Source organism: Coenobita brevimanus, chromosome 40 (assembly GCF_032717465.1).
Source record: "Coenobita brevimanus isolate Jiangsu-jjx chromosome 40, ASM3271746v2, whole genome shotgun sequence".
NCBI classification, from domain to species: domain Eukaryota; kingdom Metazoa; phylum Arthropoda; class Malacostraca; order Decapoda; family Coenobitidae; genus Coenobita; species Coenobita brevimanus.
This window is the reverse complement of record NC_136993.1, coordinates 24,856,104-24,879,348: the sequence shown is the minus strand read 5'-3', so window position 1 is coordinate 24,879,348 and position 23,245 is coordinate 24,856,104. Positions and strand designations below refer to the sequence as shown.

Sequence of the window (23,245 nt, the reverse complement as noted above, 5' to 3'; positions counted from 1 at the left end):
TTGTGGGAAAAAAAAAAAAAACTATGGCAGAAATTATTTATTGGAGATGGGGACGCAGCTCCCCAAAAAACTGCAATAGGTATGTTTAATGGAAGTACACCAAACTGAAATGACCATTTGGTTGTGAAACGGGAATGTGTAAATTATGTGGCCAACGTCTTGGGGAAGGCTCTAGAGCTGGGAAGAAACTCATTAGATTGAAAGTGACCAAGTACCTGAAGTAGAAAGTGCCACTGGCGGTTTTCGAAAACAACAAAAAATGTTATTACTAAAACAACAAGGTTATTATGGGGCCACAGTATAGCGATATGTCAATACAAATGTATCCAGAGAAGACTGAGGGAGGTAGTTTTGGACAAAAAAGATCAGCTTCATTGATACAGATGATCACCTCAAGCAGAATGGTTTTTATCGACCATAACCTGGAGGTGATGACCCTAAACCCACTGATGGTGTACTGGTGATTCTATAGCAACCAGCTAGCAGCAGACAAACAGCACCGTTCCACAAATTGATGAAGATGGACCTGCATAGTCTCAAGCCTAAGCAGTAAAAAGAATAATCTCTTGTGTGCATCTAACTAAGAAATATTTACTGTAAAGGTGCAGGAAGAGAACGACAAAACGCGTCTATAAACCCCTCCACCCAGAAATGTGATGGAAGAGTCTGAAGGCAAAATTCGCTATCACAGCAAAAGTCACTTGTGGTGCTACTTGGCTACCGTGGAAAATAATGCTAGATGTACAGGAAAACTCACAAAATCGCATAAATAGAAAAGGAAACTGACATGCAAGGAATATAAACATCTTCAAAAATATTTGTTTTGAGAGAGGGAAGGGGAGGATGAAAACAAATGTCCATGTGCCATTATATAAAAGACTAAAGAAATCGGGGAAAAGGTGAAAATGTCCCATACGTGTGGATGATCTAAGAAATATTTGCACAGGCTCATACCCGTGTACTGTTGTCTTGGTTAGTTGTAAAATAATAATGCCACATTTTCTTTACTTAAAAAGACCAAAGACAGTGGTATTTTGCTGTCATTTCTAAGACGGTATTCTGAGGAGAAGGCAGCCAATTAGAGTGTGCTCTGAAAATAACCACTAGGTAAAGTTGCATTCTCTTAGTACCTTTCATGCGAAAGTTTATTGACGCCCGAAATTTGCAGCGCTGCTTAGAAATACATGCAATTATCTGAGACTCTTTACACGAGGCATGAGCGACAAAACTGTCGCTTGGACAGCCATCACCACACGCCCTGCCAGCAGGAGCCGGCTAGTGACATCTGTGTTCATTATCTACATTGGGCAATGGGGCTGTTCACACGAGAGTGTTTTCTCGAGCAACTGGTGTGTTTCAGCTTTCCTGTGGGCAGTAACTATATATATATATATATATATATATATATATATATATATAATTTGGTTTTACGCCTGGTATCCCTGAAGGGCTAAGGCGTTGCCTCTGGGTAGGACTTTCGGACTGGAGCGTGTAGCAGTTTATTGTCATAAAGACTTTGTAGTTACTTGTAGAGAAGTATATTTTAGACTTGTGGTCGAGCGGCTTTTATATCTTGTAGTAGTTTCCCCACCAGATGTCATGTAGTGACGGGAGAGGTAAAGAATAGTATGGGACTATTTTTATTTGTCTTAGAAATATTAAACAGGTTTCTCACATGGAAAGAGTATAAGTCCCGGGTAGCTACCTCCCTGTCTCGCTCTCTCTCTCTCTCTCTGTCTAAGGCTAATCTCCGTCTCGACCTCTCTCTAGGGTCGCTTGTCTCCTTCTGTCTAGCCTGTTCGGTGGCTAATCTCCGTCTGAGCTCTCTTTCCTAAATTCTGGTGTAGCAGGGGTGTGTCACGTGTGTTCCTCGTGGGTGGACTAGATCTTTGTTCACAAGAGGACTGCTGACAGCTAACTGCATCATCTCCTTACTGGCCGCTGTCGTCAGCTTTCCTCAGTGTTAAGAGTGTGTAAGCATGCTTAGCACTGCTCGATTCTCGCAGACACAACACCTTCTCATCATTTGACTTCCTGCTTCTATCTGTCTCTCTATCTATCTATCTATTATGGTTTGCAATTATAATATGGAGACCTACCACATTGCTCGGCCGCGCAAAAATGGCGTACCATCGACATTTAATAGTTATAACATATTAATACATACTACATACACATTATAATGAACTTATAAGCTAAGTAAGTGAAATATATAATATTGTAAAAGTAACATAATTGTATGAATATTGTATACATATAATATTCATAGTAAATAGTGATTATTCAGTAATATTACGCATATAATTGTGCAATGGTAATACTGCTAGGTTATTACATTACATAGAGTTATCACTTTAGTAATGTCTAATATTTCACCTAACTTGTATGATGATACTGGTAATACAGAATTGTGCTATAATTGTATGACTTATAATGTGTTAACGCATAATTGTGTTGGCCTTATAATTGTAGTTACATTTTGTTAATGCAACTATTACATAAGTGTCTTGGCCTTATAATTGTAGTTAAAGTTACATAAAAGTTACATCTTGTTAATGCAACTGTTACATAATTGGCAAAGTGTAACATAATGCAATCGTTTGTCGTTACATAATTGTTACATATCGTTTGTAGGTACATAATTGTAGTTAGTGTAACATAATGCAATCGTTTGTCGTTACATAATTGTTACATATCGTTTGTAGGTACATAATTGTAGTTAGTGTAACATAATGCAATCGTTTGTCGTTACATAATTGTTACATATCGTTTGTAGTTACATAATTGTAGTTAAAGTTACATAAAAGTTACATCTTGTTAATGCAACTGTCACATAAATTGGTACATATTGTTTGTAGTTACATAATTATAATATGGAGTAACATAATTGTAATAACTGCAGTCCTAACATATGCTGCGGTCGATGATAGTGATGATGTGTCATGCCACTTGTTTGTGGAGACACAATTTGCTTTTTTGTTTGTAGTTTATGTGGTATTTGTTTTTCTTTGCTTGTGTACACTTTTTCCATTTTGTTCATGGTTGCATAATTACTGGTTAATTTCCTTGGGATACTTTTTTAAAGTTTAGTTTATATTGCACAGATATTATAAAATGATATTATATAGTCCCATATTTTGTTATTTTATATAAATATATATATATATATATATATATACAGTATTAACTATACACACTGACTTGTTGTTCACCTGTACCTATCGTGAGTAATAAGTGTGTCAGCACTGTGTGGAAATCATTGTCTTCACGATTGTGTTGAAGATGTTCACTCTTGCTAACGGCATTTGTGTTGGCCATTTTTTTTTTTTATAGTTTACCTTGTAACTTAATTTATATGTTTCCACTAGGTAGCTTTAATTAATAAATGTTTAATACAGTTCTTTTAATCGCTCACTGAGTACCTGTGATGGTATATTTTCTTTATCGCTTGTAGATGTACTAATGTATAGTTGTATGTATGAAACACGTATTTTATGTAGGTATAAATGGTAACACTCGTTGGTAGTAAATAAATGTTATAATAAATGAATGAATATATACAGTGTAGAATATTTATTGCTGGTGATTATTTAGTGTTTGAGTTATGCAGATAATTGAAGTAAGTATGTGTATTTAAACTGTAACTATACAGCACGTTTTTTATGTTTGTGCAGAAGCTTATTGTCTATCACTGTGTATTGTATAAATGAAGTAACTATGTAACTCACTAATTTTTACCGTGGAGGAAAATGGTGTGAGTGGTGTTGCATTTGTGATAGCGTTGTCCTTCGCGGGTTGATTGGCGTGTTGTCGTCTCAGCACATGGTGACGTCGGCTTCCCACACAGGTAGCTGTGGTGAGTGAATGAGTAGCGATGAGTAACTTGAGTGAAGACGAGTGAGTAAGATGAGTTGTGAATATGGACTTGGTGTTTGCTTCGTCGTCCTGACCTCTTCACACCTGCGTAAGCGGTGGGGGTTGGGTGGATGTAGCAGAGAGAGGAGGGTGAGGTCTGGTGGTTATGAGTTTTGAGTCGTCTCTCACTCTCCGTTTGTTTGTTTGTTTGTTTGTTTGTTTTCTTTCTTTCTTGATGTATTCTTGGTCCTTTTTTTCTTGTGATTTACTCGTTGTAGGATGAAGACTATTTGCACTGTAGGCTGTATTTTGTAGGATTCAATGTAGAACTGAAGCTAATCTTGTAGTCCCGGTTGCTTTTGTAGAAATTTGCTTTTAATTCGGAGACGATGTCCGCAGATTTGCTGGTTTGTCGTTAAGCTACTTGCAAGGCGTCGAGTGATCTCTTGACCTCTGCATCAGCGTAATGATCTGGGAGACGGAGGGGGCAGGATGGAGAGAATACTGTCAGGAGCTGATGTTGTTGGTTGTTTTCAATCTTGATATTTTGTAGGAATTTAATGTTGATTCGTAGACGAGGTTCGTATACGTTCGCTGCTACCAAATGTCATAAAGACTTTGTATCATAAAGCAGAGACTTTGTATTTGCTTGTAGAGGCGTATATTTTAGACTTGTGGTCGAGCGGCTTTTATATCTTGTAGTAGTTTCCCCACCAGATGTCATGTAGTGACGGGAGAGGTAAAGAATAGTATGGGACTATTTTTATTTGTCTTAGAAATATTAAACAGGTTTCTCACATGGAAAGAGTATAAGTCCCGGGTAGCTACCTCCCTGTCTCGCTCTCTCTCTCTCTCTCTGTCTAAGGCTAATCTCCGTCTCGACCTCTCTCTAGGGTCGCTTGTCTCCTTCTGTCTAGCCTGTTCGGTGGCTAATCTCCGTCTGAGCTCTCTTTCCTAAATTCTGGTGTAGCAGGGGTGTGTCACGTGTGTTCCTCGTGGGTGGACTAGATCTTTGTTCACAAGAGGACTGCTGACAGCTAACTGCATCATCTCCTTACTGGCCGCTGTCGTCAGCTTTCCTCAGTGTTAAGAGTGTGTAAGCATGCTTAGCACTGCTCGATTCTCGCAGACACAACACCTTCTCATCATTTGACTTCCTGCTTCTATCTGTCTCTCTATCTATCTATCTATTATGGTTTGCAATTATAATATGGAGACCTACCACATTATGACCGGATGCCCTTCCTGATGTCTACCAATGACCCTTGGGTGGATTCGATCCTCCGACCCTTCAGTCAGAGTGGAGCACTCTAACCCAGTGAGCCAATTCTGCTACTCTCTCTCTCTCTCTCTCTCTCTCTAGATAGATAGATAGATAGATAGAGATAGAGAGATAGATATTATATAATATATATATATATATATATATTATATATATATATATATATATATATATATATATATATATATATATAATGTATATATATATATATTATATATGATATATATATATATTATATATAGTATATCTATCTATCTATCTATCTATTGCCAGACGCCTCAATCCCGTTTGGGGTGGCCACAAACAAATCGCCTCCACGTCGCCCTGGCCCCCGCCATTTCACTCCCCTGCCTCCAACCCCCCCCCCCTCTCTCATATACCTCTCCACCCCATCCCTCCATCTCATCCTCGGCCTCCCCCTCCCTCTTTCCCCCTCCACCTCACTCACATACACTCTCTTCGTCAGTCTTTCACCCTCCATCCTCTCCACATGGCCAAACCACCTCAGTGTGCTCCTTATAACGCTTCCTATCACATCCACATCAACACCACAACGCTCCTTTATATCCTCATTCGTCAGCCTGTCTCTCCATGTGACTCCACAGGCTCCTCTTAAATAACTCATTTCCACTGCTCTCACTCTTGACTTGTGTCCTTCCAACAACGTCCAAGCTTCACTTCCGTGCGTTAGAGTTGGTATCACAATACTGTCATGTAGTAACTTTTTCACTTCCATGCTCACTTCCCTGTTTCTTATCACTGCTTTCAAAGAACCAGCAAACTTTCTTCCCTGCTGTACCCTTTCAAGCACTTCACCCTCCAAACCTCCATCCTTACTCATCACACTACCCAAGTACTTAAACGTACTCACATTTTCCAATTCCTCACCATCCAACCTCGCTGTACATTCACTGACTTCACCTCTCTCAAAGACCATCACCTTACTCTTCCCTACATTCACCTTTAGATTCCGTTTCTTACACACTCTCTCAAACTCATCCACCAAGCCTTGCAGCTCCCCTTCGTCTTCACTCAACAACACAGTATCATCTGCAAACAACAGTACAGGGAGTTTCCAAACACTATCCTCTCTCACCAGGGCCACTCCAGCATCCACTACCCTACCTTGTACCTCTTTTATTACCCCATCCATGTACAGATTGAACAACTATGGAGACATGACACATCCCTGTTTCAACCCAACTTTCAAAGAGAAAAATTCACTAAGTTCACCATCGACACGCACTGCAGCCTTCGCACCATCGTACATACTCTTCACAGCATTCAACAACTTCCCATCTACTCCATATATTTTTAACACTTTCCACAATCCTAGTCTATCCACCCTGTCATATGCTTTCTCCAAATCCATGAAAGCCGCATACAACTTCTTTCCCTTCTATAGAAACTTTTCCACTAAAGATATGAGAATGAATATCTGATCTACACAACCTCTTCCCTTCCAAAAGCCTCCCTGTTCTTCTCCAACTAATTTCTCTGTTCTTTCTCTAACTCTGTCAATAAGTATCCTACCATACACTTTTCCTATTATACTAAGAAGACAAATGCCCCTATGATTACCACACACTTCTTTTTCCCCTTTTCCTTTGTACAAGGGAATAATTATACCTGACTTCCAATCCTCCGGGACTCTACCTTCCTCCCAGGCCAATCTGCACATCTTCCACATCCATTCTACTACTATCTCTCCCCCATGCTTCATCATTTCACCACACACTCCATCAATTCCTGGAGCTTTCCCCGATTTAACTTTCTTCATTGCTTCCACAACTTCTATCCTACTGATTTCTTCCTGTCTTCTCACCTCCCTCCTTCTCCCAGCCATTCCCCAGCCACTTATACTCGCATTACTTCCATCCTTCACGTTCAACAATTCCTTAAAGTGTTCTCTCCATCTGCTCACTTTTTCTCCCTTCTCCACTAGTAATCTACCATTTTTATCTTTCACTCCCATGCTAACTTCACTTCCACCCTGTCTTACTCTTTTCACCTCTTTCCAGAACATTTTCTTACAGTCCCTCCACTTTACACTCAAATTCCTTCCAAATTCCTCATCCACTCTCTTCTTACTCTCTCTTACTAATCTTTTCACCTCTCTCTTTCTTTCTACATATAACTCTCTCTTCCGTCTCTCAACTTCTTCCACGCCCCTATTTCTCATCCATTCATTGTATGCTTTCTTCTTTTGTGCCACAGCCCGTTTCACCTCTTCAGTCCACCACGCTGTTCCTTGCACCCCCCTCCGTCTTCTCTTCCTTTCACACACCACATCACATGCTGCACATATTTCTTCTGTAGATATTCTACACACACCTTCCACGTCTCCCATCTGCTCCAATTCATATTTACCCAATCGTTCCTCCACTTCTCTCTTATAATCTGCCTTTTTCTCATCCTCTTGTAACCTTTCCACTCTCTTTGCAACTACTCCTTCCTCTCGTCTTTCCCTTCTTCTATTCCTCCATCTTACTTGAACTTTAATTCTGGCCACCACCAAGTAGTGGTCAGAAAGTCCACTCCCCCAACCTCTATAAACTCTTGCATCCAATATACATCTTCGCATCCTTTCATCCACACACACATAATCAATCATTGCCTTCCTTTCACTCAGTTCACCACCCACCCTTCTCATCACTCGCCATGTATACCTGTGGATCATTTTATGCCTGAAGAGGGTATTGGCTATCACCAACCCCCTCCCAGCACTAATGTCCACTAACGCACTCCCATTCTCATCTACCTCAGCAGGCACACCCCACTCACCAACTATTCCATCCACCTTCACATTCCCAACTTTACCATTCATATCACGAATCAAAAACAATCTCTCATTCCTTCCAAACTTTACCATGCACACTTCTACATTTGTCCAGAACTCTTCTCTCACTCTTCTAGCACGATCTTGCGTTGGCGCATACACACACACAATCGCCCACATTTGTATTCCAGCTTTCAACTTTACCCACACAATCCTTGATCCAACTGATCCATACTGTCTTATGCTCCTCTTCCATCTTTTACTCACAACTATACATACTCCTTCCTTTGCCCTCTCATTCTCACCTACTCCTGCACATATACCCCATCTATACTCCCATTCTCTCACACTTTCTCCTCTCCATTTTGTTTCAGTTATTCCACATACATCCACTTTCGCATCCTCAAGCACCTGGACACTCTCTCTCTCTTTCACCTGATCATTTGCTCCCCTTACATTCCAAGTTCCAATTGCAATGTCCTTTGTCCGGTCCTTGGTCGTCAACGTTTGGTCAGTCCTTGTCCGAGGCTTCTTGTTTGTTTTTTTAGTTAGTTTTTTTCCGGGGAGGGGCACTAACCCTCCGCCAACCCTTTTAGTCGCCTTTTACGACAAGCAGGGATACTGGGGGAGTATTTTTGAAAAAAAAACCCTACCCCCAGGGGTATATATATATATATATATATATATATATATATATATATACTCCAAGTAGTATGTATAAAAAACTCCCATGTGAGAACATAAGCTTGATAATGATGAAAGGCTGAAACAGTCATGTACTGTGTCACTATGAGAAGGAAGAAGATGCACGGACTACGCTGCAGGCACCCTCCGAGCCTCCTGGTGCGTGGACCTACTCCGTGTCAGAGACTAGACCTCCTGGGAGTACCCTAGCCCAAATGTTAATAATAAATAAATAAATAAATGAAGAAGTGGAGAAGTGTTTGCATCAGGATTGGTGAGTACTGTATTTTATATTGCTATGCAATTTTATTGTTAACTTTTAGAATACAGACATACCATTTAACCTAAAAAAAAAAAAAAATAAGGTTCATCTATTGCTGAAAAAGTAAATGAAAAGTGTTTAACCAAAAAAATATTTATTAATTATTAGATACGAAGTCTGTTCAGAAGGTATCTGACCTTAGGCTTGTAAAAAAAAAAATAGCTAACCTGTTGAAATATGACACTAATCCCCATCAATGTCCCTTCCTGGCTTGACACAAATATCCCAGCATTCTTTCCACTACATGAAACAATTTTTTAGGTCGGTTATCGGTATCTCCTGCAGGTGCTTTCGTCGCATTCGTCATGATCTCTTCTCTCGTCTCAAATCGGGAACCCTTCAGTGGAGTTTTGAGCTTGGGGAATAACCAAATGTTTGTACTGAGTTGCATCTGGTGAGTAGGGAGCCTGCTGGACCTGCGGGATCTTGTGCTTGGCCAAGTATTCCTGAATCATTTATGATGAATGAGCAGGGCCGTTGTCATTTTTTTTTTTTATGTGTCCGACTCTGGGCATAGGCTTCACAGCCTGCTATCAAGGCCCAGCAGTCCTCCTACATACCATACACCTCTACGTGTCACCACTTCGGCGCTAACACCCACCGTCCATATTGAATACATGCTAGGGCTGTCTCATACAGAACTGGTGTATTGGTATTAGCGGGGGTATTTTTACGACATGTTGGCGGGTCTTCTGGTAGATCAGCAAAGCCTGATTTAATGAAATTCAAATCCTTAAACTGTTCCCTGCCCCAGCCGGGATTCGAACCAAGGTCCGTTAGGACTGCAGGTCACCTTTCTACCGATTGAGCCACTGCCTCCCCCCAACTTGCTGCCTTCCAAGGTCTGGTCTCTTCCACAGAACTGTGTCACCAAGACGACGGATAACGTCGAGGTAGTAATATTTGTTGACAGTCTGACCTTCTGATGAGTATTCATGATGCATAACACCACGGTAGTCGAAAAAAAACAAAAATGTAAACATGAGAGTGCATTTCACCTCGCTGCGGACCTGTTTTCTTTTTTTTCCTTATTGTCTGAGGTGACCTTCCAGGCTTTCAGGGGGACAACTGTGCCTTGGTTTCTGGGTCCTGCTCGTACACCCAAGTCTCATCTCCATTGATAACAGTCTTCAGAAAGTCTGGATTGCAATTTGCACACACCAACAAGTCTTGAGCAACGTTCATCCGAGAGCAGAGATACAAGTACCTGCAGGAAATACTGAAAACCAACTTTGAAAATGTTTTGGGCAGTAGAAAGAACGCTGGGCTACGCATGTTAAGTCAGAAGGGGTCTACTCTGAGGGTGACTAGTGTCGTAGCTAATCAGGTTAGCTTTTAATTTTTTTAGAGCATAAGGTCGGATACTTTCCGAACCGACCGCGTGCATGGAAAAAAAAAAAAAAGTATGGAAGTGTTTGCGTCAGGACTGTATTTTGTTGTACATTTATATTGTTTTCCTTTTCTGTTCAGATAGACGATTTAAATTTTAAAAAGGCTCATTTATTTAATCATGACTTTTAGTCTTCCCTGCAAAAGAATAACTAAAAAACTCCATAATTTACAATAATTATAAAAAATAGTATGCGTACTATAACTTATATGAGTATGGATAATATGGAAAATTCTGACCTGAACACTGCCTCTTCTCAGAACATGGTTTTGGTGTTATTGCTCAGTTCTAAAAATTCTAAACAGATAGGGGCATACATTTTTCTATTACTTTTAATTATAGTCGTCTGTTATAATCAGTGGAAAGTGTAAAACTTAATTATATCTACTACCGTAAAAAGTTAATATAACTTACATTGTTGTTTGTTTGTATATACTGTGAATAATTTGCTATTACTTTCGAATATATCAAAAAATGAATAACTGGTGAAAAATATGGAAGGAGTATGAAAATTTAGCAGTGGTATAATCAAAATACACAAAATCATTCTGAAATAACAACATTATAATCCACGACTCCAAAATTATTATTTAATTATTTATTTCACCGTAATTCTTGTATCTTCATTATGGAATTACTTAAATGAAAATTGAGAGATGCCATTGAACACTCAAAGCCCAGTGGGCGACTGTAACATACAATTTAATCAAACAAAAAGTTATAGACTTCCAGCCTTTGCTTTGGTGTGAAGAAGAGATATATGGTTTAAAACAGAACATGTGGTTAGGATCTGGAATTTTATATATTACCCCACTCTCTCTGCTTAGTTTTATCACTTTTGATGCAGTGCAGAAAAAAATTACAAGCTTGGAAATTCATCATGATTATACATGCCTAAACGCACGCACACACACACACACACACACACACACACACACACACACACAAATGCTAAAACTTTCAGTGGTGTAAACGAAAAGTCATATTATCAATAAACAAAAACTCCTGAATTTAAGTAAATTATACCCATAATACTAAGGATGATGTTGCGTTAAACATGTTCTCTTTCATATCACCGGAACAAAAGCTAGCTTTTGACACTGAAAATCTATTTTTCACACACCTCAGTAAAGTGTGGAAAATTTTAATGCTGCATTTTACGTGTACAGAGCTTATGTCATTTCTCTTAAACCTAGTGAGATATTCAACATATAATAGGAGTCCACACTGAAATGGTGCAACGTGTTCGAACGAGCGAACTAGCAAGTCAGGCAGTGCTGAATGTTGTCTCATGTGTCTCATCATCTTCTTCTGATTTCCTGACCTTAACCCGCCCCGTCCAGACGACGTATGGGTACGTCACCACGATTTGCATTTGCCAGTCCCGGCGACGTACCAGTACGTCGTGCAATTGCAAGGTACCTAATTTGCACAATTTTCAATTTTCGCACGTGATTTTTCGTATGTATACACGGGACACCTTCCTCTATTCCTGTACAAGATACCAAGCAGGGACAATGCCTTACACTGCATAACCTCCCCCCTCCCCCCCTCACGCCATTGTCTTGGCAAAGGACCTGTTACCAGTGACCTGGCTAGTAAAGTTATTCAGGGCCAAAGTGATTCCCCAATCGATGACAATGTGGAGGACAATGTTTACATAGCATTAGAAGAAGAAACAGCCAGAAATAATGATCAGGTAGTGTGGCAAAAATAGGTCAGGTATGGTGATTAGTTAGTGAGTGAAACAATGCTTATAATGCCTTTATTACTGCTTGAAAACCAATATACTGTCATACTACATATACATTCGTACCAAGTAAATAAATAAATACCGTTTATGAGTGGATAAATTAGCTACCCTCCCATAGAACTCGTTTTCTTTGGTGCCAGCATGTTAGAAAACCCACTCAGGTAAGGAGGAACTCCTACCTGTAATGAGTATTTTAAACCTCAGGTGAGCGATTTCTCTATGAATTTTCGATGTTTCTCACCAAAAGCGAAGGTTTTAGCCAAAAAAAAAAAAATCGAAAATACCTCGGGACTGGGGGATGTCGGAGGTGCGGAAAACCTCGGGACGTGACGGGTTAAAATACTAAAAAGAACTTATTAGCTTACACCAAAAATATTCCCTCACACTTTCTAAAACCAACTCTCTCAGCAATCGTTGGAAAATACTGCTATGATACTCTTGCAAAGTTAGACCGTTACTTCTTGCGCATCCTGCTATTACTCTAATCTACTTAAAAAAGAAGAAGAAAATGTTTCCTTGATTTACAGAAAAACTATTGGAAAGTACGGGTTGTCTATGAAATGAAAATGATTGAGGATTTTTATACGACTTACAAATTGGTGTCAATCTTGTAAGTTAAAAATTGGCTGAGATATCCAAAACACTTGGCTACTGTACTATAGTTTTCCTTCCGACTCCTGTCCCCATTTCTTGCTGATGCGATAAATCTTTCGCTCGGGTACATATGTTGCGGGTCCAAACTGTGTCTAAATTTGGTGTTCTCGCTCTTTTCACTCACTCGAACAAGAAAGCTAGATAGCGATTATATAGGCAACTGTGCAGTAACGGCAAACAAGTAACTAACGGATGTGTATTAGGATTGTTGAACAACATATTCTGAGATTGCGATACATATTTAAGAAAAAAAAAAAATTACACTGCTTAACTCTTGGACTGCAAGCGGGGATTAGAAAACAGTCTCTGGGATGCGGCAATATGGTCAAGTTAACAACCATTGCAAAATTATTTCATATTTTCGTAAAATGTAAAAAGGAAGGAACCAAAGGCCAGGAACCCGCAAAATTGTTCCCTCCAAGAAAAAAAAAAAACAAGACTGCAGACAGCTAAATTTAAGATCCCCTAATTTCGACATGCCTGGACACACTGCTTTCAAAAGACTGGAGATCATAAGTAGTAGGAAATACAGACAGAGGTAAACAGTTCCAGAGTTGACCTCTTGCATAACTGAAGGACTGGGAGTAACGGTAACTCTTACATTTGAGATTTGGACAAAAAGGGATGAAAGTTTGTAGCTAGACGGGTGCTACATGCCCGCCGTAGTGGTGGAGGGATACAAGCAGACAGTTCAGAGGAGAAATGAGCAATGAACATAGCGATAGAAAAGGGATGAAGATGCAACAGTGCTATGAAGAGACAGAGGTTTAACCCGTACCGCGCTAGCGACGTAGATCTACATCCTACAGCACTGAGAAGTCACTGCAAGCAACTGAAGTAAAATGAAAGATAATAACATATCTCGCTTAATTCAGACATTTCTGCGCTATGCATATAACACTGATTTAGGAGCACGGGAGGTGAGTGACGGTCTTCACAGACGGACAGCTGCTTTGCTCTCTCAGTAACCTAGAATATTTCAGAAGTCAAGTGGCACCAAAGTGACTCGATTCAACCAACTCTCTGGCTTTGGTGATTACTTTTATTAGTGCTAGGGATCTTATATTGATGTATTAAGCTCATTTACCCACAATAGCATCCAAAATCAGTTCACAAGCTCACAGCAGCTCTGCTTTCTCAGTAACCTGGAAGATTTCAGAGATAGAGTGGCACCAACCTGGATCTAGTCAACAACTTTATGGCTTTAGTAATTACTTTCATTAGTGCCAAGAATCTTATATTGATGTATTAAGCCCATTTAACCACAAAAAAAATATCGAAAATAGGCCGCCATAGTGGGGAATCGTTCATTTTTATTTTTGCCCAGCGTTGTATGGGTTAAGGGAGCCAGTAAGGAAAGAAGAGTAAATAACACGAAAAGCCTCTGACTCACCTTACTGAGAAGAGCTGTATGTGGGGAACCTCCCCATATGAGCGCTGTATTCTACACAGGGGCCAATAAAACCAGTGTATAAAATCAGCAGATGCGTAGGGGTAAAGAAGGCACAGAGTCGGTTTTGCACACTTAGACCCTTATTCTCGTCGGGTTAGGAGGATCCCTAACACCTCTTCCGGAGAGATTTATTTAAGCATATGTCTGGGTAATATCCTTTTGCACGTAATCTATGAAGAGTATGGCAATATTAGAACGATTAATATAACACGAAGATGGACCGTAAGGTGAAATAAGCAAAATAAATAGATTAGGAAAATGTGTTAGAGAGTTTCCTTAACCACTGAGAATACGCGTCTTTATCTCTTGGAAGTAGATTTTATATAATAACGGTATTAAGATGTTTCCAAGATAGAGTAAATCTCACCAAAATGAAACTCTAAGTATGTTTAAAGATGATGCAGGATTGAGTTGGATTGTGTTAAAAATTAAAGGATACTCCTGCGGAAGATTTTGTTGGGTTGAAAGATGTAAGAACTGAGTTTTTGATACCTTAAAAAACAATAAAAATACTTTCACCATGATCAAAGATATGAACCAAGTCAGACAAGGGTGATGTGGCTTCATCTCTTGTTTGTTGAAGTAACTGCTGAGATGGACGTTGCAGGAAGTAAATGGAAAGGTAAAGGATGGAGTCATCAATGCATAAGTGGATAGGGTTAGGGTGCTTCAACACGTGTGCTAGAATAATATCTGGCAACGTGTAAGCAATACAGTAATGAACAAGCTGCAAACATGTTGGGAACAGCAGCATCCAGATCATGTTGGCAACATCATGATGAAGTCTTAGCTGCCGAGTATGGACACACTTATCCTGTCGCCTCTGCTGCCAGTGTTCGAAGCTGCACTGAAACATGTCTGCATCCATCTGTCCAAATACTGCTGCAAACATGTTCCCGAACATGTTGCCAGGCGTGTTGCCAACATTTGTTCGAGAGCACATGTGGACGCGTGCTTAGATGTACAGCTTAGAAGGTCACGGATGAAAAAAAGGAATAGAGCTGGCAATAGGACAGAGCCCTGAGGAACACCACTACTGATAGCTTTGGAAGAAAAACAGTAGCTGTCTACAACAGCAGCTATACAATGTCCAGAAAGGAAGCTAGAGATGAAGGCGCAGATGGAAGGATAGAAACTGTAAGAGGACAGTTTGGAAATTAAAGATTCATGCCAGACTCTATCGAAAGCCTTTCAGATGTCAAGTGCAATGGCAAAGCTTTCACCAAAGACCCGAAAGGAGGATGGCCAGGAGTCTGAAAGGTAGGTGAGAAGATCTCCAGTGGAGCGTTCCTGGCGGAACTCATCCTGACGATCAGAAAGAAGGTTGTGATAGAAAAGGTGCTATAATTGTTGTTTGTTAAAAAAAGACTAAAAAACTTTTGAAATACAGGATGTTAAAGCAACTGGGCGATAGTTAGAGGGTTGGGCATAGCCACTTTTCTGTAGGACAGGCTGAAAAAAAGCAAACTTCCAACAGGAAGAATAGGTCAAATTGACAGGCAAAGGTGAAAGAGTTTATCTAGGCAGGTTGTATGCACAGAAGCACAGATCTTGAGGACAACAGGAGGGACCCCATCAAGCCCATATGCCTTGTTAATATTGAGGCCAGTGATAGAAGAAAATACATCAGTTGAAGAAATTTCAGTGTCAGCCATGAGGAAGTCAGAAAGGGGGAAGTGACTGAGGAATAACATCGGAATCATCTAAAGTAGAACTGGAGGAGAAAGTCTGGGCAAATAGTCCTGTTTTATTAGTTGGAGAAATAGCTACAGAGCCATCTGAGTGGAAAAGAGGAGGGAAGGATGATGGGGCAAAGTTGTTAGAAAGTGTTTTAGCAAGGCACCAGAAGGAGCAGGAACAATTTGGGCTGGAGAGTTCAGAGCATTTAGTATGAATGAAATTGTTTTTAGCAAAGCGAAGAACAGACAGCATGAATCTGGGTAGAAACATAAAAAGAGTTGAGATTCAAAGGTGTGTTTGCTCTGGCATCTTTTGTATGCCCACTCCTTATTGTGGACAGCATTAGAACAAGGGTGATTAAACCAATTTTTTTTTCTTTTGCATTAGTCATAGGATAAGAGAAAGAAATGTATGCTGCCAAGACCCAGAGAATAACCTCTGTAATGTGCAAGACACACTCTGATGGCTTTCGGTTTTGGAAACAATAATCATTGGAGAGAAAATCAAAGAAGTACTGCCTGAGGGCCTCCTAATCTGCAGCTCCAAAGTGCCACAGCCACCGCTTCCTGAGAGGGTGCACAGGCGTTACTGGAGTAATAGGACAGACAAGGACATTACACACCTCTCCGCAAAAATTATTTTGGTCAACTTATCATACTTATGAAGTTAGTCTATCTATCTATCTATTGCCAGACGCCTTAATCCCATACGGGGTGGCCACAAACAAATCGCTTCCACGTTGCCCTGTCACCCGCCATTTCACTGTCCTGCTCCCAGCTGACACCCCCCCCCCTCTCATATACCTCTCCACTCCATCCCTCCATCTCATCCTTGGCCTTCCTCTCCCTCTCGCCACCTCCACCTCACACACATACACCCTCCTTGTCAGTTTCTCACTCTCCATCCTCTCCACATGGCCAAACCACCTTAATGTGTTTCTCCTAATGCTTCCTATCACATCCTCGTCCACACCACAACGGTCCTTCACATCCTCATTTGTCAATCTGTCTCTCCATGTGACTCCACATGCTCCTCCCAGAAAACTCAGTTCCACTGCTCTCACTCTTGACTTGTGTCCCTCCAACAAGGTCTAAGTTTCACTTCCATACGTTAAAGTTGGTACCACAATACTGTCATGTAGTAACTTTTTCACTTCCATGCTTACTTCCGTGTTTCTTACCACTGCTTTCAAGGAACCAGCAAACATTCTTCCTTGTTGTACTCTTTCAAGCACTTCAACCTCCAAACTTCCATCCTTACTCATCACACTACCCAATTACTTAAACGTACTCACATTTTCCATTTCCTCCTCATCCAACCTCACTGTACATTCATTGGCTTCACTTCTCTCGAAGACCATAACTTTATTCTTTCCTACCTTCACCTTTAAATTCCGTTTCTTACACACTTTCCCAAACCCATCCACCAAGCCTTGCAGCTCCCCTTCGTCTTCACTCAACAACACAGTATCATCTCCAAACAACAGTACAAGAAGTTTCCAAACACTGCCTTCTCTCATTAGGGCCACTCCAACATCCACTGCCCTACTTTGTATCTGTTATAACTCCATCCATGTACAGATTGAACAACCATGGAGACATGACACATCCCTGTTTCAACCCAACCTTCAAACAGAAAAATTCACTTAGTTCACTATCCACATGCACTGCAGCCTTTGCACCCTCTTACATACTCTGCACAGCATTCAACAACTTCCCATCTACCCCATATATTTTTAATACTTTCCACAATCCTTGTCCATCCACCCTGTCATATGCTTTATTCCAAATCCATGATGGCCGCATACAACTCCTTATCCTTCTCTAGAAACTTTTCCACTAAAGATTTAAGAATGAATATCTGATCTACACAAGCTCTTTTCTTCCTAAAACCTCCTTATTCTTCTCCAACTAATTCCTCTGTTCTTTTCCTAACTCTGTCAATAAGTACCCTACCATATACTTTTCTTGTTATACTAAGAAGACAAATGCCCCTATGATTACCACACACTTCTTTTTCCCCTTTCCCTTTGTACAAGGGAATAATTATACCTGACTTCCAATCCTCTGGGACTCCATCTCCCTCCCAGGCCAATTTGCACATCTTCCTCATCCATTCTACTACTATCTCTTCCCCATGCTTCAGCATTTCTCCACACTCTTCATCAATTCCTGGGGCTTTCCCCATTTTGACTTCATTGCTTCCACAACTTCCACCCTTCTGATTTCTTCCTGTCTTCTCATCTGCCTCCTTCTCCCAGCCATTCCCCAGCCACTTGTACTCGCATTACTTTCATTCTCTATGTTCAACACTTCCTTAAAGTGTTCTCTCCATCTGCTCACTTTTTCTCTCTTCTCAACTAGTAGTCCACCATTTTTATCTTTCACTCCCTGACTACCTTCACTGCCACCCTATCTAACTCTCTACCTCTTTCTAGAACATTTTCTTAGTCCTTTCACTTTACACTGAAATTCCTTTCTAATTCCCCATCCACTCTCTTCTTACTCTCTCATACTAATCTTTTCACCTCTCTCTTCCTTTCTACATATAACTCTCACTTCCGTCTCTCAACTTCTTCCACGCCCCTATTTCTCATCCATTCATTATATGCTTTCTTCTTTTGTGCCACAGCCTGTCTCACCTGTTTATTCCACCATGCTGTTCTTGCACCCCCTTTCGTCTTCTCTTCACCCTACACACCACCTCACATGCTGCACACATTTCTTCTATGAACATCTTGCACACACCTTCCACGTCCCCCATCTACTCCAATCCATATTTACCCAGTCGTTTCTCCAATTCTCTCATATATTCTGGCTTTTTCTCATCCTCTTGTAACCTTTCCACTCTCCATACATCTACTAGGTGGAGTAGACTGTAGCACCAGTCGAGCAGGGCAGTACTCCCAAGATGGATGGAATGCTGATGACAGGGAGAGCTGGAGCTCCCGTTTCATCAGCCCTCGGGACTAGGTCCCGACCATCCCCCTTTGCAGAACTTTTTCGGTGTCTCAGTAACACAGAGAGTGGACCAGCATGCTCTCCAATACAAGTTTCTCCAACTATCAACACCAAACTACATGCACAGTACACACCACACTTCCTTTTCAAAATTTTCAAAAATGGCGTCGAAAAATATAGCCTCGGAGTCCCCCCTAGGACCATAAATGCCCTCACCTTCAGCCCCTCTCCCGGTGACGACTCAAGGTGCCTGGAACCACTGTCTGACTCTCTTCTTCTTCATTTCTGCAACATTCGTGGCCTTTCCTCTAATTTTCGCTCTGTTGAGCACCACCTCTCCTTCTCTAAACCTCACCTTCTTTTCCTAACTGAGACTCAGCTGTCTGAGGCAACTGACAGCAAACCCTTTTCTGTATCCTCCTACTTTCTCTATACTCATTTCAAAGCCAAAGGTGGCTGTTGTGTATATATACGCAACAACTTATCTTGCTCTCGTGTTCCTGAACTCGATTCTTCTGAATTCTCTACACTCTGGCTTCAGCTTTCCTGTCATTCTCTGACTAAATATATCTCCTAATTCTACTGACTATCAAAAATTCTTTGACTATCGTACTTCTACGATGGAACACATTTTATCCATCTCTCCTTTCTCTGAAATCTCCATTCTTGTAGATTTCAATGTTCACCACCACCTTTGGCTCTCCTCTCCTTTCACGGATCCACCTGGTGAACAAGCCTACACCTTTTCTATCCTTAATGACCTAGAGCAGCTTGTACAGCACCCTACCAGTATCCCTGTCCGCGTTGGAGAGAGCTCCAACATACTTGATCTCTTCCTTACAACTAATCCTTCTGCTTACACTCTTAATCTTTTCTCTCCGTTGGGCTCCTCCTATCGTAACCTTATCACCTTAACCTCTCCTATAGCTGCGGTACAGCCTGCGGACCCTCCAAAAAAACGTCGTCTGTGGCACTTTGGAGCTGCGGATTGGGAGGCCCTCAAGCAGTACTTCTTTGATTTTCCCTGGAATGATTATTGCTTTCATGGCCATGAGCCATCTGGGTGTGCCTTGCGCATTACGGAGGTTATTCTCTTGGGCATGGAAGCATACATTCCTTTCTCATATCCTTTGACTAATGCAAGAAAGCCTTTATTTAATCACGCTTGTTCTAACGCTGTCCGCAACAAGGAGAGGGCTTATAAAAGGTACCGGAGGCAACCCACCCCTGAATCACATCTTTTATACATTTCTGCCCGGAATCGTGCTAAATCTGTTCTTCGCTTTGCTAAAAATAATTTCATCCGTACAAAATGTTCTCAACTCTCCAATTCAAACTCTTCCCGCTCCTTCTGGCACCTTGCCAAAAACCTTTCTAACAACTTTACCTCATTATCCTTCCCTCCTCTTTTCTACTCTGATGGCTCTGTAGCTATTTCTTCTACTGATAAAGCAGATCTCTTCGCTCAGACTTTCTCCTCCAATTCCACCTTAGACGATTCCGGTGCTGTTCCTCCATCACTTCCCCCCTCTGACTTCCTCATAGCTAACATTAAAATTTCTTCAGCTGATGTATTTTCTGCCACTGCTGGCCTCAGTACTAATAAAGCATATGGGCCTGATGGAGTCCTTCCTGTTGTTCTCAAGAACTGTGCTTCTATGTTTACACCCTGCCTAGGCAAACTCTTTTGCCTTTGTCTGTCAACTTGTACCTTTCCTTCTTGCTGGAAGTTGGCTCTCATTCAGCCAGTCCCAAAGAAGGGTGACCATTCCCAACCCTCTAACTATCGCCCAATTGCTTTAACATCCTATATCTCAAAAGTTTTTGAGTCTATTCTTAATGGAAAAATTTTAAGGCATCTTTCCTATCACAACCTTCTTTCTGATCGTCAGTATGGGTTCCGTCAGGGACACTCCACTGGCGATCTTCTCACCTACCTTTCAGACTCCTGGTCATCCTCCTTTCGGGACTTTGGCGAAAGCTTTGCCATTGCACTTGACGTCTCAAAGGCTTTCGATCGAGTCTGGCATAAATCATTAATTTCCAAACTCCCCTCTTACGGTTTCTATCCTTCTTTCCGTGCCTTCATGTCTAGCTTCCTTTCTGGTCGTTCTATAGCCGCTGTTGTATACGGCTATCGTTCTTCTCCTAGATCTATTAATAGTGGTGTTCCTCAGGACTCTGTCCTATCACCAACTCTCTTCCTTTTATTCATCAATGACCTTCTAAGCTGTACATCTAATCCTATCCACCCATACACTGATGACTCCACCCTTCACCTTTCCATTCGATTCCCACAACGTCCATCTCAGCAGTTACTTCAGCAGGCAAGGGATGAGGCTATGGCACACCTAATGTCTGACTTGGCTCGTATCTCTGACTGGGGTAAAAATAATTTTGTTGTTTTTAATGCATCAAAGACTCAGTTGTTGCACCTATCAACCATACAAAATCTTCCACACGTATACCCACTTATGTTTAATAACACTCAACTTAATCCTACATCATCCTTGAACATGCTTGGGGTTTCATTTGCTCGGGACTTGTCTTGGAAAGATCATATTACTTCTCTTATAAAATCTGCTTCCAAGCGATTGGGTGTGCTAAGCTGACTCCGTTCCTTCTTTGCCCCTGCACTATTGTTGACTCTATACAGGGGTTTTATCCGCCCCTGTGTGGAGTACAACTCTCATGTGTGGGGAGGCTCCTCACATACAGCTCTTCTCAATAGGGTGGAGTCAAAGGCTTTTTGTCTCATTAACTCTCCCGCTCTTACTGACTCCCTTCAACCTCTGTCTCTTCGCCGCAATGTTGCATCTTTATCTCTTTTCTATCGGTACTTCAATGGTCAGTGTTCCTCTGAACTGTCTGCATGCATTCCTCCACTTCTACGACGGGTGCGTAACACCCGTCTAGCAGCAAACTCTCACCCATTTTCTGTCCAACATTCTAATGCAAGAGTTAACCGTTACTCCCAGTCCTTCATTTATGCAACAGGTCAACTCTGGAACTGTCTCCCTCTGTCTGTATTTCCTGCTTCCTATGATCTCCAGTCTTTCAAACGCAGTGTATCCAGGCATCTCGAAATGAATGGATCTTGAATTTGGCTCTCTCTTGTATTTTGTTTTTCTCTTGGAAGGAACAGTTTTGCAGGCTCATGGCCTTTGGTTCCTTCTTTCTCACACACACACAAAAAAAACTCCCTCCTCTCGTCCTTCCCTTCTTTTATTTCTCCATTTTACTTGGACATTGATTCTGGTGGTTGTCAGCAAGTCCACTCCCCTAACCTCTATATGCTATTGCATCCATTACACACCTACGCATCCTTTCATCCACACACACATAATCAATCATTGCCTTCCTTTCATTCAGTTCACCACCCACCCTTCTTATCACTCGCCATGTATACCTGTGGATCATTGTGCCTGAAGAGGGTATTGGCTATCACCAACCTCCTCCCAACACAAATGTGCACTAACGCACTGCCATTCTCATCTATCTCAGCAGGCACACCTCACTCACCTACTACTCCATCCACCTTCACATTCCCTACTTTACCATTCATATCAGCAATCAAAAAACACTCTCTCTTTCCTTTCAGACTTTTCCATGCACACTTCCACATTTGTCCAGAACTCTTCTCTCACTCTGCTTGCACGGTCTTACGTTGGCGCATACACGCACACAATTGCTCACATTTGTAATCCAACTTTCAATCTTACCCACACAATCCTTGACCCAACTGATCCATACTTTCTTATATTCTCTTTCCTCCTGTTACTCACAACAATACACACTCCTTCTTTTGCCCTCTCATTCTCACCTACTCCCGCACATATACCCCATCCATACTCCCATTTTTCCACACTCTCTCCTCTCCATTAAGTTTCAGTTAATCCATATACATCCATTTTCGCACCCTCAAGCACCTGGACAATCTCTCTCTCATTCATCTCATCATTTGCATCCCTCGCATTCCACTTCGCCATCGGTATCATGTCCTTTGTTCGGTCCTTAGTCGTCATCTTTTGGTCAGTCCTGGTTCGAGGCTGCTTGTTCGTATTTTTAGTTAGCTGTTTTCCGAGGAGTGGCACTAACCCTCCGCCAACCCACTTGCTGACACGTAGGGAACACGTGTCGGTTGGTTATAAGGTTACCGCCCAGCTTTGTAAATGCTTTCCTGGTTTGCAGGAAATCATTTGAAGTTATTGTGTTCGAAAAATTCTCAGTTGGCGAGAAACAAGCAACTATACTAGCTGGACTAGCTCCTGTCAGTCTCGGTGAGTTGCTTGTCGGTCCAGTAACCCAAAACCTGAGCGTGACGTGCTACTTTCGACTATTAATTTTATCTTTCCCTCCATTCCCTTAGCAATGTCGGCCTACTACTAGATTTAAGAAAAAAATCGAAATATGTCTGAGCCTTTCTTAGGTGC

The 23,245-nt window shown here is 41.3% G+C and overlaps 1 protein-coding gene across 1 annotated transcript in view; it reads right to left on the bottom strand.

Moving 5' to 3' along the window:
* Positions 1-1,190: 1,190 nt before the first annotated feature.
* Positions 1,191-23,245, bottom strand: part of LOC145396999 (putative glutamate receptor) — a 144,788-nt gene continuing 122,733 nt past the window's right edge. The window contains exon 7 of the mRNA XM_080270223.1: positions 1,191-1,298. Within this exon, the coding sequence (XP_080126349.1) occupies positions 1,191-1,298 (108 nt within the window). The remainder of the gene's footprint in view (positions 1,299-23,245) is intronic.